This window comes from Lepisosteus oculatus, chromosome 3 (genome assembly GCF_040954835.1).
Source record: "Lepisosteus oculatus isolate fLepOcu1 chromosome 3, fLepOcu1.hap2, whole genome shotgun sequence".
Lineage (NCBI taxonomy): Eukaryota > Metazoa > Chordata > Actinopteri > Semionotiformes > Lepisosteidae > Lepisosteus > Lepisosteus oculatus.
In genome coordinates, this window is record NC_090698.1 from 43,088,957 (window position 1) to 43,105,916 (window position 16,960).

General features: G+C 38.8%; 1 protein-coding gene across 2 annotated transcripts in view; it reads right to left on the reverse strand.

Annotated features, from left to right (window-relative positions):
• iqgap2 (IQ motif containing GTPase activating protein 2) overlaps positions 1-16,960 on the reverse strand; it is a 112,745-nt gene that overhangs the window by 92,347 nt on the left and 3,438 nt on the right. For both annotated transcript variants that reach the window (XM_069187186.1, XM_069187187.1), the window contains exon 2: positions 2,006-2,105. In XM_069187186.1, coding sequence (XP_069043287.1) covers positions 2,006-2,105 — 100 coding nt within the window. The remainder of the gene's footprint in view (positions 1-2,005; positions 2,106-16,960) is intronic.

A 16,960-nucleotide genomic window follows, 5' to 3' on the forward strand; every position in this document is an offset into this window, starting at 1 on the left:
TCATTTCAGTCTCCACGGCCGAAACGTTGTGTTCTCTTTCTTCTTTTTTTCAGCATGGAATAAACCTATTAGTTGTTCCTTTGCAGCTAACACATGCTGATGCTGCTACCCACCTATATTACTATTGCACTGCATTGCAGCTTTTAGCCCAAATTTACTCCCCAGATAAAAACAGATAATTGGGCAACAGCAAGTGAGAATGAAATGAAACCATTCGCATTTTCAGTCAGGTTTTCTTTAAGATTGGCATTACCTTCTTCACTCTTAATGACTATATTTCATGAGACTTGCAAAAAATGTGCAAAAACTTGCTTTTTCCCTGGACACATTACTTCTGTGCCTTTACCCATAGAGATCTTTCAATCAGTGAAAGACTCTGAAGTCTAAAATTTATTCAAATAATTCACCTGCAACATTGCTTTCAGTTTTTGCTCTTCTGAAAATGTTTTGCTGAAATACGAAACCATTTTGATTCACTCATTTTTCATTTTATTTAGTCTTTTATTGCACAGTACTGTTCTTTCATTACTTTCAAACCATCCATACAAATGAGGCATGTAGTTTGTTCTCTCTGTTCAACAAAAAAATATGCCCAATTCCACATTTTCCTGAATCCCTCCTGGTCAATTGTCTTTTGGGGGCAATTTTCTGTGACAGATGCTTTTTAGAAGAGTGCTGAAAATACTCTGTGCTTCTTTCTGTTATAATTGTAAAAGGATTTACAGTTTTCATATACAATTTCCCGTAGCCACAGGCCAAATTATTTTATGATAAATCATTCTCACAAGGGTCACATTAAAACAATTAGGGAACTGTATTCGGCCCCTGGGCCCCGAGTTTGACATTCCTAGACTCAGTCATAATGAGGGTTTGTAGACACAGCCGTATAACAGCACAATCTATCTTTAAGCGCATGATTTCACAAATTAATACAGTATATCAAAGTAGTTTTATTCTAAGGTATATTGTATTGATGTTTTTATATGCTACAAAATCTCTACTAATAAGTTAATAACATTATTGACATTTATTGCACTACATACTGCTCAAGCCATTTAATTTATAGAGCAGAGCAAATCCCTTTTTCCCCCCCAGAGACTGAACGAGAGCTGTACAGAGGGAGCAGCTGTTCCCAAATACAGCAGGTATTTATTCAATCTTATTTGAAAAGGAAAACCTTCATGCAATGATTGTCCAAAACATAGTAAAAAGGAAATTTACAGGTCTCTCCAGGATTTTTTTCTTTATTTATTACCAGGTAAGTTAATTCAGAATGGGGCTCATGAGCCTGGAGACCCATTTATAAAGCAGGGCATTTGCTGGAGCAATGTGAAAAAAAAAAGAGTACAGCAGCACACTTTTACCCTTACGAAGACCAGAAAAGGGTTTTCATCTGAAGAAAACTCTTACAGTATATCTGGAGGACAGGCTTTAAAACAAAAGAATTAAGAAACTCTGGTACTCCGATTCAGCATTACAGCACAAACTAGGTCAGTAAATATTAGATTTTCTTTAGCTAGGTACCTAGAGCTACCACATAGTACCCAGACAGCACATATGGATACCATGCAGTTCTCAGCTGTATGTTCTGTGCAAACCAAACTGTGGTTTCAAAGCAAGGTTTTGCTATTTAAAATTATATCAATGATTCAACTTGTATAACATCCTCTCACTTCCTGCTTAGACTGGTGTACGTGTACAAAACGTCTTATATTTCTTAGAAGAACATCAGATACAGTCAGCACTGAAGAGTAAAGAATCACATGTTGTAAAACAAACTATGACCACTGCAAAAAAACAACTTTTAATAATTAGAACTTCTGTGAAAATGAATTAAAAATGACTACAGTATAAATTCTGCTTTGACAGAGGATTTGATAGAGGAGCACCCGTTACTGAAAAGAAGCTTAAGAGAAATCTGATTCTGGGAAACCCTTACCCAGCATATAATGGCAGAGTTTACAGCAATAGATATTTCCGCTAATCAGGTTCCTCTACAACTTACTGTTTAGCTTCCTCTAGGTGACACAAATATTCATACGCAATGTTTTGCCGCCTTCTTTCATCCATTTCCTCTGCTGTGAGCCTCTCATCATCAACAATAGCTGAAAAGATAAAAAAAGGAACACAGCATTCAGTAGAATCCAAATAAAAGGCCACACAGAAACAAGACTGATTTTAATAACATTTCACCAAATGATTCTTAACATCGGCATGTGCTCATCTTCTTACGGGTTTAAGTCAGTAGGAGTCATTTCCAAGGACTTTAATTACAAGGCACTGCTGCATCTGTATTCAGCAAAAACTGAGAACTTTGTGCAAACTTTGGCTATCATTGCTTTGCTGTTTAAATACTGTATATACAGTAGTTACAGTATACCTGGGTCTTATATGAGGATGAATTAAAGTGGGAGAAGAAAAAACGCCTTAGAACTAAATTGGCCAAAAAAGAGACTACATACAGTATATATGTTGCTAACATGAAATACAGTCAGCATGACAAGAAAGGAATGTTTAATGGAAATGACTGCAATAACTAAATATATTCATTTAAAAACAATCACCAATTATTCAATTCCAGTATTTAGGGGTTGGGAACACAGGAATGTAGATGTGAGAGAAATGTAGATAAGAGATCTAATCTTTTCCTTGCAACTTCCCTTGAGTCTTTCTGTACATTCAGTCACCTGGTACAACTCTCTTAAATGTATCCGGTCTTGTAATTTTTTTCAAAGGGGTTTATAACTAACACGGCACCAACTGGAAACTACCTGGGAAATGTAATGTGACACATACTGTATACTGAACATGAAAAAAAATGAAATTGAACTGCAATAAATTTACAATATTTTCAAGGAAATCATTAGCACTTGCAGCAGTGTACTATAATTCTGTTAGACAGGATTAATAATAAATTTGTTTTACTGATTAACATCTGATAATAAAACTTTTATTTATAAAGGGCCTTTCCAAACCCAAGGTCGATGTACATAGTGAACAGAGAAAAGGGACAAGGAAAGTACAATAAAAGATAAAAGAAGAACAAAATTAACAGGAGCATACAGGTTTTTACAGATGTAAGGCAATCAGACAGACCTAGGAAAAAAGTTAAGTTTTGAGTTTGGATTATAAGAGAGTCAAAGAAGTTTGAACCTAAAGAAAGGTCATTCCATAACACTGGAACAGCGACAGAAAAGGCACAGTCTCCAAAAGTCCTCGATTTAACCCAGGGGACAGTGAGCAGAGGACCAACCTCAACTGACTAGAGCCTACAGGAGGGAGTGTAAACCTGGAGGAGCTCACAGATGTATGATGGAGCCAGATTGTGTAGAGCCTTGAAAGTCCATAACAAGATCTTATATTGAATATGACTTTATAAGCAACCAATGTAGAGACTGCAATGTGCTGCCAGGGTCTGGTGTGATTTAGTAGTTGAGCTGCAGAGTTTTGGATAAATTGCAACTTGTTAAGAACAGAGTTAGGGAGCCCAGAGAGTAAAGACTTGGAGAAATAAAGCCTTGATGTTATAAATGCATGAATCAGGCACTTAGCACCGGACACTGGTAAAAATTGCTTTATGTGGACAATATTTCCATGGTGAAAGATGGTCTTAATCAAAATTTGCACATGAGGCTCAAAAGATAAGAGAGGATCAAGTGTGACTCCCAGATTCCTGACTTTGGCTGACACGTGAAATGGGAAGCCATCAACCATTATAGTGCAGCCCTTGAGTTTTTCCAGTTGAGAATTGCTACCTACCAGTAAAAGTTCTGTTTTGTAACTATTTAGCTTCAGGGAATTTGATGTTAGCCAGAGTCTGATGCCTCACAAACTAAGTGATAGAGACAACAGGGGGAAGAAGTTTTAAAATAAATCCGAGTATCATCTGCAGAGAAGTGAAACTGAAGGCCATGTTTGTATATACTGTAACTTGGCAGAGAGGTACAGTATCCTATAAATATAAAAAGTAAAGGGCCCAAAACCGAACCCAGAAGCACACCGTGAATGTCTGGGGCCATTGGGGTCTTGAGGACCAAGAAGACAAAATGTGCCTGTCAGATAAGAGCAAAACCAAAGACAGTACCACTGACAAATTAAGTTGCAAGCAACTTACAGTAGTAACAAAAACATTTACTGCATCAAAAGCAGCACTAAGATCAAGGAGCATAAGGATACTTATAGCCCCCGAGTCAGATGCAATAAGTAAATCACTCACACCCCTGACATCTGTCATGAGGGCGTGTCTATTGTGAAAATCACACACTAGTAGCATGTGTGGCCACCATAAGAAACGGTACAAGCTGCTGTTGTCCACCAGGAAGCAGATGCTGTGTTCTGGGATCATTCCCTTCCTCTGGTAGAGCCTGGGCAAACAAGCCTGTTCTCTGGTCTCCAGTTCCTAGAACCTGATATCATCTCAGCCCACCCACCAAAACTTCAGTGAGGCTCATCCCTGGTGAACAGGGCTTCCACGGCATAACTGTTACATTCTCATCTCTCAAGCCATTGTTACAGGAGCAGCAATGAAAACATGCACCATCCCGCTGATAATAGAATGGCAGTGAGTGAGGCTCCAGGACTGATCAATGTAGTGCTGTGCCATCATACTTGAGAGGTGGAGTTCTAGAGAGACAGGGCACTCCACCCAGAGCACCACACTCATCAGAGTCAGGGGGACCATGAGTCATGACGTCTCCCTGACTGTGCTCTGTCACTGATGGACTATGTATGGCTTTGCAAATTAGAAACTGCTGGAAGTGAATATCCCAGACTGAGAGCCACAGCTCAACGTCCAACATAAAGGAACCAATATCGCCATTTTCCTTCCTTGAATTTCACCAGACCTGACATTATAAAGGTTAAATCACCTCACCGCCTGTGCTCAATCAATTCTCACAACATTATCGTGGTTAAGCTCTTATGCAACACTGTCATAAGCGATTAGCAATCTTCTATGGTTCATTAATCAAAATGAAGCCAAATATGTGGAATCGATAATCCATTGATAACCAAAATTGGTGCATTTTATTTTTCTAAAAACACAAATTTCCCATGCTGCTCAGTACATTTAATCTACGAATGCCATTGAAAATGCAGTACAAGTCATGAAAGCCTGAAAGTCCCGCAACAAGCAAGGGAACAGTTCTGCAGCTCCACGTAGAAACAACAGGATTGAAAGAGTTGAAGGTGTCAGAAAACTCAATTGCTTCTGAACAGCACTGACCTTCACCCTTTTAATAAACCGCCCATCCCCCACAATTTACACACAGCTAAATCCAGCAAAATCCTTTTATTTCTGGCTGACTGATACTTCGGCTATACTTGAGAACTTGGTTTTGAGCAAGTCTCATGATTCAGTTCACACTCTACAGAAGACAGGTTTTATTTATATTTTAGACTTTTCAGTTACAAATCACCTTTTGTCTTGGACACATGGTGCTAATGGCTGCCCACACTGCAGAAGGTCACAGAGCAACCCTTATGGGACTGTCTGCTGTGTGTGACCTTTGGAAACAGGCTGTCGCTGGATTAGCCCAAAAGAAAGGACGTCTAGTCTGCTTTAATAACTTAGAATGTCATGAAACAGCATTATTTTTATATAAAAGTAATGACTGCTCAAGCATCTGGTACTTTATATACAATGACTCAGCACAGGGACATTGTGCAGTATTATATTCTGACCTCCTGAACTGAACTTAACCCCTTAGTAGTTCACAAGAATGTTACACAAATACAAGAACACAGAAAGTGATTTTGTTGACCAGACTTATACCGTTTCTTTCTCACACGTCATCAATTGCTATTTTCAACCATCTTATAGGTAATTTTATTATCCTTCTGATATGATTTATTTCAACTGAAACTTAAGACAATATTATTTATCAATTTTTGGAGGATTTTTTCCATAAGATTTATAAACCAATACTAGTATTTTTACAACTCCGAGGTAAAGAACTAGGCTGAACTTTAGAAACAAAACTGTTATGAGCCCCTCCTCCAGTTTTGAGACTAATGTGTAATTGTCTGATGTTAATTGACAATCTCAGGAACTACAAGAAACAAACCATATAAGATATCTAACACAAAGGTTATGTAAGAAGATATAGGAAGGTTGTGAAACAAGTCTCATAAGATTTTAGAGTGCCTTAACAGAAAAAAACTAATCGACTGTTTATTGTTGTATGGAAAGGGTAAAAAACTACTTTCTGTGAGTCCTTACAGTACATCGAGACTTAAGCTATAATATTACCAAATCATGAATGTCTCAAGGCAAGGAATATAGTTTACAGGTTTACTGTACTCTCTGAACCAGATAACGTCCTTCATTGTATTCCAAAGATCTAGAAAGTTTAGATTCTAATCTAAAATCAAGCCAGATCACCGGAAGCCTAATGACATTTAAAACAAAATTAAAAACTGTTTAACCATCTAAAATAAAGCCCTACATGGGCCAATATTTTAATTATCCCAGATTTACTACCTACATCTTAAATTAACACATACTGTATATGATAAACAGAGTTATCTACAGTAAATAAGTACTCTTTTCTGATAGGACCTATTATTACTCAAGTAACCGTGGTTTTGAGGAACAAGTAACGGTTTATTCCATGCTGAAAAGAGAAGAAAAGAAACGCAACGTTTCGGATGTGGAGCCTTCTTCAGGTGTGAGCCGTTTCTACAGCCGGAATAAACCTTAACTTGTTCCTTTGCAGCCTACACATGCAGACACAGCTACCTACTTGAGCTAACTGTGTTTTTGTCTAGACGTGTGTAAGTTACACCTGCGTGGACTCCATATGCTCTCTTCATGTTCCTTTGAGCTTTCTCAAAGGATGGTTTATTGGTTTCTGGGAAAACTGCCCTCAGTGTGAGTGTGCGCATGTTTATGTCTGCTCTGTTATGGACTGGTGTCCTGCCAAGGTGTATCCTGCTTGACACCCATTGCTTTTGGGGATAGGCTCCACTTTCTCTGTGACCCTGTACTGGTGGTTAGTGGTTGGAAAATGGAGGGCGGTACAAGTAGTATATACAAAGACAAAATTTACAAAATGTGTTCCAACTCTGCATAAAAAAACACTTTTGTTCTACAGAAACAAAAGTAGTGTATTTAATCATTCAATTGTAATTACCGTTCACAGAAATAATCCTTTCCATAAGTACTGTACATCTTAAGTGATGCTTACAACTGCAGATAATAGAAGCTTTCAGATGTATTCAAACCAGCAAAAAGCACACGATTGTGTCACCTGATTCTGCTCTGCCTCTAAGAATAAACTAAGAACAAGGACAGCTTCTCTTGAATTGATGTATATTTTTAAGTGGTAATATAATCAGCATGAAATAACACATTTTGCTTTGAAAATAAGTGGGCACATACTGTAACTCCTCAACTGCATAGAAAAGTGTTCGCTTCCAAACAAGGTCTAAAGTTTTAACTTCAGAAGGGTTCATACTAGATTTTTATTACTGAAACCAATATCAAACTGTATTCTCTTACAACAGTTAAGATCTTAATGTTCCCAAATTGTATAGCCTGAGGTGAAAAAAGCAGTATATCAAAAACACTGACTGCACAAACTACTCAATTTGCACAATCTTTTAACCTTTAAGCTTCATATTGTGGTCATGAAGCACGTGAAGTAATGACTCAAGCCTTTGTAAATAATGTTGCCCTAACGCAGTCATTATTTGTGAAGTTAAGTGACTTTCAAAGAAAAGGCTCTCTCTCATTGATCGACTGCAGTATGGAAACAGATTTGAAGCTCATGATATTTAGATTAGATCTAAGCCAGAACAGAACTTGATTTCTGCATTCTAAACAAGCTGTTTAAGAATACTGTTTACATACTGTGTACAAAGTAAATAAAGTAATATTCAGAGATTCACAACCCTTCTCACCCTGTATATACTGTATTTACGAACATCATTGCAGGTAGGTATATGGTATCTTCATATTATGTACAAAACATAAGATTTACATTTCACATGTACATTTTTGAATGCAGACCAATTGCTTGATGTGTCATGTACAGACGTTAAATCCAGAGGTTTAAAACCAGGGGTTGGCAGGACAGATTTCAGATACAGAAGAGTGACAGAAAGTTACCATACAACTATTAGTCACCGATATCCAGGAGCAATGTCTAAGAGAAAATGTAGACAAATTTAATTTTTTTTTAAAGTAAATAATTTGAACTATTAAACATCTGCTGATTTTTGAAGGCTGACGTACAATCTAGCATTAATAATACTTTTCCAGGCTCTCCTGTGTTTACTGTCAATGATAAATGAGACTGCCGGGCTGCACTGTCAGCGCTATTTGTCACTTACACAGCAGAAAGACCTGTTGCTTCTCCCACAGGTGATTACTTAAAAACAGTCCTTGAGGACACAGCTACTGCCAACAAGAAATAGGATAGACAGCGCCTCTGAATAGAACTGAAAGGATAACTAGTCATGTGAATCGAGGAGTGTGTGGAGGCGGGGTGGGTGTAAGCGTAGTGACTCATCTTTTCACACAAGCCGAACATCCGTTTTCTCTTCAATCTGTTACACACATGAATGAGGCGCGAACACAACCCTTCCTCAGCCGCAAGATTCACATTTTAGTGCCACAGTGGCCCAATCCCAAGATTTCTCCAGATCAAAAAAAATATGAAAAGGAACCCGAGCAAGGAAAAAAAATGGGAAAACGTTGCACATCTAAAACTTGTCATCAGGAAGAGTTCAAATAGTAGTGTACATACTGTATCTGTGTGCACATCTATTAATAAGAGCATGCAGACAGGCTTTCTTTTAAGCATCAGTCACTTCACACACAACTGCATCATCACATAAATCTTATGCATGCTACCCCAGCAAGATTTTGTAAGCAAAATGCGGCAGACCGGCTTTACCTACCCTATTTTTACACATTTATATTTCGATACGGTACAGAAAGGGCATGGTCCACCTTTAAAACACAACAACCGGGCCAACACCTGACTGAACAAACAAACTCAGCCGCTCTTTAACAAAGACCTGCCCACTTATCAGTAGAACTGAAATGTATATTTTAAAGGCTTGCCCTCTACTCATTCACTCAAATGTGCAGACAAATTTCAGCAGGGAAGAGTTTAGTGGTTTATGAATGATAGCATTGCCCCATAGCTTGGCACATTGGTTTGGAAATATGAAAAAGGCTAATGAACCACGTAGAAAGCTTCATGGTAAATCTTTGTTTGCCCTTATCGGTAGACTACAAAAATGTAGGGAACTGTCACAATGTGTAGGCTGCAAAAGAACAGGTAAAGGTTAATTCTATGCAGGAAGGCAAAAAAAAAACATTTCAGTTGTAGAGCCTTTTTCAAGTGTGAAGGAGAGGTGTAGAGTAACAAATGGACATACAATAGGAGAACCAAAAACAATAGTTAAGAAGGAGCAGGGAGAAATGAGGAAATGGGCATAAAGCAAGTGAAAACTAGTGTCCAGAATCATGGAGAACTGGAGGAGGGGTATGGAAAGATTAAATCTGCAAATGAACAGAGAGGATTTTAAAAGGAGATGAACCGGTCATTGAGAGAAGGGGAAAGGTGTGATCCAAGTTTAAGGGTGATTTTGGTTTTGGCTGCTTCCCAATTAGATCTTCAATCTAAAGATCATCCGTTAGAGCTGAAGTGGGGAACTATCACGTCGGATAGATCCTTGATCCTCAGAGCTCTGACATGTTGCCTGAAACAGTCTGGCAGCCTTCTGCCTGTCTCAGCAATGTACTGTAAACAGCTGGGCATTTTCTGTATGAGATGTGTTAAATAGATTGCTAGAAATACCTGATCAGAGGGGCCTTGAACGTGTGTTGTATTGGATATATATTTGCAGGTGATGCAGTGTATTCTGTTGCAGGGGAAAGTACCTGGTGTGGATGGTTACTGTGGGCAGTTAAGGGATCAGTGAACTACAGAGTGGTGCAGATTAGGTGGACGGCGATATGAGATGGTGGGGCGGTCAGGAAAGAGAGTTCCAGTGGAAGAGTCATCTTGTATGATGACCTAGAAACATCCATGACTCGTATTTGCTCGAAAATGAAAGGGGGCTTTGTTTGAAAGAAACACTTTACTTTAATTTTTTTTTAATTCCAACAGCACAACGTTTAAATTGTTTTTAGCACAACACCTTATCAGAAAGGTATTAATAAAATGTCATGCATTCTGAACACTAGGAGGATGTCCAGCCTAGTTATGAAGTGTGTGGTTTTTCAGTCAAACCCTGTACAGGTCTTTTCTAGACCACCTCCAGGAAGGCAAAGCATATATTTGACTATTTGCATATAGAATACTTCTGTGCAGGTTTCAACGTAAAAAAAATTGCAAAACACTATTTTCTGAGAACTCCACTTTCCAGGGAAGTGCTGGAAAGATGCCCCTTGTTTTGTTTTCCAGTTCAGGAAAGTAGATGTCAATATAAAATCCAGGGAAGTTCAAATGACTCCCTATAGAATACAGTCCCAAGAAAAAGCTGTTCAGTCAGTATTCTGTTATAATTAAATAATTAAATTTTCATGAAAGTCTAAATAAACATATAACACAGAAACATAACATATATTTGGATTAATTAACAATAAGATACAACAGTAAATATGCTCATGGGATTAAGCATGCAAATCCTTAGATTCAATAACTGGTGGTGCCTCATTGAGCGGAAATTACTTAAAACTTTCCTGTAACTGTTTATCAATCAGTCGCATCACCTTTTATTTTGGAATTTTGCACCAGTTTTCCTAATAGTAGTGTTTAAGGTTGGTGACTGCCACACTATTTCAAAGGGATTTAGTTCCAGACTTTAATTTGGCCAATCTGAAATGCTAAATTCCTCCTTCTTTAGCCACTCTGTTATAGAGCTACAAAGTTATATGACCCACTTTTGGCTCAGCTTTAGCTGAGGAAGGGGTGGCCTGACTTTCTTCTCCTGGATTTGCCGATACATCGTTGGTTCTGTCAATAGTGGCAATCTGTCCAGCTCCTGAGGATGCAAAGCACCCCGTAACCATGATACTCCCACCATATTTGACTGACGGGATTTGGCTCTTCTGTTGAAAGGCAGTGTTTTGTTTTCATCATATTTTCTCATTGAGACCAAGAGGTTCAAGTTAAGGCTTATCTGTCCAGAGAAAATTCTTCCACAAGTCTTGTGGATGGTTCAGATGCTCTTTGGAAAACTCAAAGAGGAGCAGCAAGGTTGTAATGCTGTAATGGTTTCTTCTTGGCTATTTTTCCCCATGAAAACCATTCCCGTTCAGTCTTTTTCTGATTGCTGAGGGATGAACAGCAGTGAGAAAGGCCTGCAGATGTGGAGATGTTACCCTAGGGCTCTGTCACTTCCTGGATGATTTCCCAGGTTTCACTTGGGAAGATCTTAACGAGACAACTAGTCAAGATGATCAGAATCACCACGGGTAAAAAGAGCCGCAAATGTTTAAAATGCTTTTCAGACTGATGAGCAGCAACTACACTTTTCTGAAATCCTTTTTGGTCATGGCATGATGTGTTTTCTTCCTAACCCGTATGGTAAACACCAAACTTGCTGTTTCTGTCCATAATATAGGACAGGGCTAACCAAACCCCATCCTTGTTAACTTGGTTTCCATTTAATTATCCACATGCTTGTAATTAAACCCCTTAATTGGACTAAGTATAACTAGGTGTTCACTTATAAATTCATATACACAAATTCTTACCCCCCCCCCCCCCCCCCCCAATATCTCTGTGTCTCAAAAAACACTGAACTGGTAAATATAAACCATTTTGGTTACTTAACAAAAGACCTGATTAAACTAGAGTATCTTGGGAAGAACTAAAATTCTCATAATTATACTGGGGACTTTCTTGGTACTGTATCTCTTGTTTTGTTCCATCATCTTCCATAACTGTGCTCCAAAACAATGACCGAAGAGTTATATTGGCTTCAGTGGTCATTCTGTTTCTGGCATCTGTGGCACATCAGTGCACACAATGGCTAAGAATGCTGCCTTCAGGGCACCAACAAAACTCAGACTTCTCTAGAGTCAGTATAAAGCTTGTCTCTATTGAGAAGGGCAGAGCACATTTATAGACATTATCAGGTGGGTATCCCACTTTCTGCACTCGAGACTCCAATTATAATGATCTTTTTTTAAAAAGAATGGTGACGATAGCCTTGGAGGCAGAGTTTAAATCCACATAAATCATGTTAGCAACTGGAGATCAGATCATGCAGTGATTTCTCAATGCTGTCTAGTGTTCTTTGTGTAGGCACGGTAATATAACTAAACTGAAGTAAATGTTAGAAATTAAAAGCAGTGTGCCTTTTTGTAAACTTCTACATAATACCTCTACATGTGTTTGCTTTATCTAACATTAACATTTATGCCTCTTGCACACTAATCATTTATGGTGACATTTTATGCATTTCCATCCTCCCAAAACATGTAATTAATGATAAGGTGAAATTCTCAAAACATACATCAAACATGCCGAGAAAGGAGACTCAACATGAGCTAAAATGACTATCCTCAATGGAAAAAAAAAATCAATGCGCTCTTGACTTTTTCCAATCCTAGTTTTCTCTTAACATAATCAGTATCTCTGCTACTGTTTTTTTTAATTCTCTTGTTTATGTATTAATGATTGTTCAGCTGAACTGGGATGACCCCCCCACTAACATTTCACTACAAGTAGCTATGTTATTGGACCAAACTCCCTACTGAGCACCATGTATACACACACACCCCCTAACAACTGCACACATACCCAGAGCGGACAGCAGGGTCACAGCAAAGTCTGTATCCACACTGAGCTACTGCAGTGCAGCCAGCACTCTGTAAACACTCTAAAGCGTCACTACAGGACACACAGCCCTTAGTACGGTCACACTTCCTCTCGATTCTATATTAAGCTGTCTTTTGAAATGGTTTATTGTTCTGTTGTTCAGTGCCTTCTTCCAGCAGAGAAGCATATGCCAGTGCTAATTCAACAATAAACAATGGGCCAACAGCTCCTGTTTAACTGTATGATTTCAGCCTCGTTAATTATTATGAAGCTGCATGTAAACCTACACACTTTACCTCCTTATTGGATTTTGTTTTAATGATCAAGTCTGATATTGGATCTAATACCAGGTCTCGCATATGGTTCATAAATCCTACTAGATGAGCATCAGGAAGCCAGCAAATCAAAGCCAAACATTTGGTCTGAGCAAATGGGATAAAGTCTTTTACAAGTTAAATGAAGCACTATAAGCCTTGGAGACCTGTACCAAATCCAAAATGTTAAATTGATACACTGACTACTTTGACCAACAAAAAAGCCTTATTTCATATATATTGAGAGAGGGCCTACATATAAAGATTTCGTGGACTACTGAACCACTGTAATCCTACCTGATAAAGGTGGGAAATAATAAAAAAGCAATTAGATTTCAGTGGAATAAAGCTCAACACTTTTAATATTGTGAAAGCTTTAAAATGATGAAATTGTGCTAGGGTTAAAGAAGAGTCAAGAGCACTTCCATACTTCGTTTTACATCCTCAAATCAAAATCCTCTGAGCTCCCCGAGACCAGAAGAGGCCCCTGCCACAGCACAGACAGAGCTCTATGAACACAGGTTCACTAGCTGACTATGACTGGGATTCCCCAAGCAGTGGTGCACAGCTGGCTGAGACCCACCAGGGGCAGGATGGGATTAGTCAGCCAGGAATCTATTGGCTATCAGTGAACCCAGCAGCATCTCAGATCAGTGACTCTTATTAGTACTGAACCTCCAGTAGTGCTGAATCTTTGGTATGAGTCTATGCGACGTGTCAGCTGTCGACAAATAGCTGAAAGAGGAGTAGTTGGTCTGCCTACACCTCCTCATTCTTCCCCAATGGCAGTCTGAGTGTTTGTACAGGCAGCTACGAAAAACACAGATGCGAAAAACACATCATCAGCTCTTCCAAAATTGTAAGGGATCAACAAAACATATTGCAGATTCTAAACTGAAAGAAAATTAGAAATGACATCTTGGGGGTTTAATTATTTCTCAGAGCTGCGTCCTTAAAAAGTGATGGAATTTAAATACGACCAAAATCAATCTCTACAGAAAACAGCAGGTCCGAGAAAAAAATTTGATATAGAAGAAAATGAAATTAGAAGAAAAGGTTTAATTTTCTAAAGGTTTTATTTCAGCTGTAAGGTTGCATATGAATTACTGTACCTGCACCTGCACCCATTTCATGGCACAAAAACCTTAGTGAGTGCCAGCTCACGTTAGATGGGTAAAACCATAATGAATTACACAGTAATACTTTGGGAAAACTTTGACCTCTCTGGCACCTTTAGCAGAGTGTGCTGATTGTTGATTACTGATGTTCTCAGGTTGAAAAGATAATTCCATTACTATCTAATCTATTCCTACAAAACAGACAATAACTTTATCAGAGTTAGTGTTTATCGCAATAGGATCAAAGCTACTAGCAAAGTTTAAGTCTGATAAACTCTGCAAACTGGGCAATATCTATTATCACATGTTTACAAGAAATGCCACAGTGCATTGGAATTGCACATTTAATATAGAAAGACTTGTAGAAACACATTATACAACAGTATTCAAAAATGAAGCAATTTTACCCTCTCCAGGCACTTTTATTATTTAAGAACAAAGGAAACCTGCAGACATAAATACAGTAGCTAGGGAAAGTAAAAATCAATAAAGATGAACTGCTCTAGTTGCTGAAGATTTAAGAGAAGCCTACATCATGTGCTTACATGCCCTAACTACTGGACATCCAGTGTTCACCATCAGAAATCCACATGCTTTCGACATCCACTGAAACTGTGTAACTCTCATATGATAGCATTTGGAAATGCAAAACAAACAGGCAATGGTGACTTGTGTCATATTTATCTATCAGGTTAGAGGCAAGCACTGAGGTTCCAGCCACGAAGCTAAAAGAAAAATTATTTTAGGACCAAAATCAGAAACCAAACAAAGTAACACCTGGAGCAAAAACAACATTAAGCATTTCATTTATCGGTTAACGCACTGTTTTCTTTCAGCCTAAAATATTTATCACCTTCCACTGTTTTTGAATATACAGTATTCTGGAAACATTTTACATGCGCCGTATTGGTCAACGTTATAATAGTATGATGGCACTACCAGCTACTGCAACTGAATATTCCTATATTCTCAAAACCCAAATAACGATGTGCTTGTCCACTGGTGTCTGAGCTCCAGAAGCCACAACTAATGTAAACACTTCCCACAGATCTGGTGAGTAGGCCATCCCACTGCATAAAGGTCGCACTCCTTTCTCCAGAAAGCCATTATTACACAAGTAGCATGGGGGCGTGCGTTGTCCTGCTGCTTGTGTAAGTTTATGTCAGATTGAGCCCACAGGAAAGTCAGCATGTTGGAATCAATCAATTTGATTTTTTATACAGTGCCTTTCAATCCAGAGCACCTCCAGGCATTTTACATTAATATACATGTAAAACACGTACAGCAAACAGAAATGACAAAAAAGATGCATAAATATTAAATTAAAAGAAAGAAACAGGATAGGTTTCAGTAGCTGATGAAAGTAGTGCCGCACAGGTAGGCCTAATTTCTACAAGTGGACTTCTGCAGCAATTAGACAGTCCTGTCCAGAGTTTCACACTTTGTCCTGCACATGGACTGGTCTGTTGTGTGGAATTTACTGCTCTGCACACATCACGGAGCTCTACACAAAAGTGACACACAACGGTGATGAACAGTGCTGAGCACTGGACCATTGTGTAGTGTCCTGACTCGCTCCAACACCTAATCACATCTCAATGGCTTGTACTGTACATGGGCTGTTGCAAAGCTGTCCTTTCAGATGCTATGGAACAGGTAGAGTGAAAATGATCGTGAAGATGGAGAAAGGCAACAGTCTCTTGATAAGGTGACTGGGTGATTTTCACCCAGTTTGACATTCAAGAGGTTAAATCTTAACGGCACAGTGGCGCAGTGGTTGGCATTACAGCATCACAGCAAAGATGGGGCTCAGTACTCAATTTCTGAGGTGATATTGGTGTGGAGTTTGTACAGTATGTTCTCCCTACGTTTGCTTGGGATCCCTCCAGGTGTTCTGGTTTAATAATAATAATAAAACTATTTTATAGAGCGTTTAAAAGCAGCTTCCTAAAGCACTTTGCAGAAAAAAAGTAAAAATTAAACAGTTAAAACAACACAAATGGCAACAAAGATAGGACGTAAAAAACAGCACAAGGAAACAAAGGTTTAGGATGCAGCAGAAGATGCACAGGGGTAGACACAGACATCAAATTAAATACTTTAGATTGAAAAAAAATGTTTCTAAAGAAAAGGGTCCTGAGTCTGGATTTGCAAGTGCTCAGGGAAAGCAACTCTCTAATATCTTTGGAGATAGAAATGCAGAGCTTAGAGGCACAGCAACAGAACACCCATAGAGTGTAGACGAGCTTGGGGACAGACAGGGGACCACAGTCAGAGGACCGAAGGCTGAGAGCTGGGGTGTAGGAAGTCAGACAGGCACTGAGGTGTCAAGCCATGTAGAACCTTATAGGTTTCCTCCCACAGTCCAAAAACATACTTATAAAGTTAACTGGCTTCTAGGAACCTTGGTATGAGTGCATGTTTCTGTGTCTGTGTGTGCCCTGCGATGGACCAGTGTCCCATCCAGGGTGTAACCTTCCTCACATTCGCTGATTGCTAGGACAGGCTCCAGCTCCCCCACAACCCTATATACAGTGGGCTCCGGATTGACCATGATGCTTTATTGGAAAAAGATAGATAATGGACGGATGGATAGTAGTTAAATCACCTCATTACTTGAGGCCCATCAACTCTCCCTCACTTAGTAATCTACATAACATGATATGTAATGATTGCAAAGTTTTTGCACATACAGTAGGTGTAATGTTTGCAGAATGTTTTTTTAATTAATTATAATTTTTCA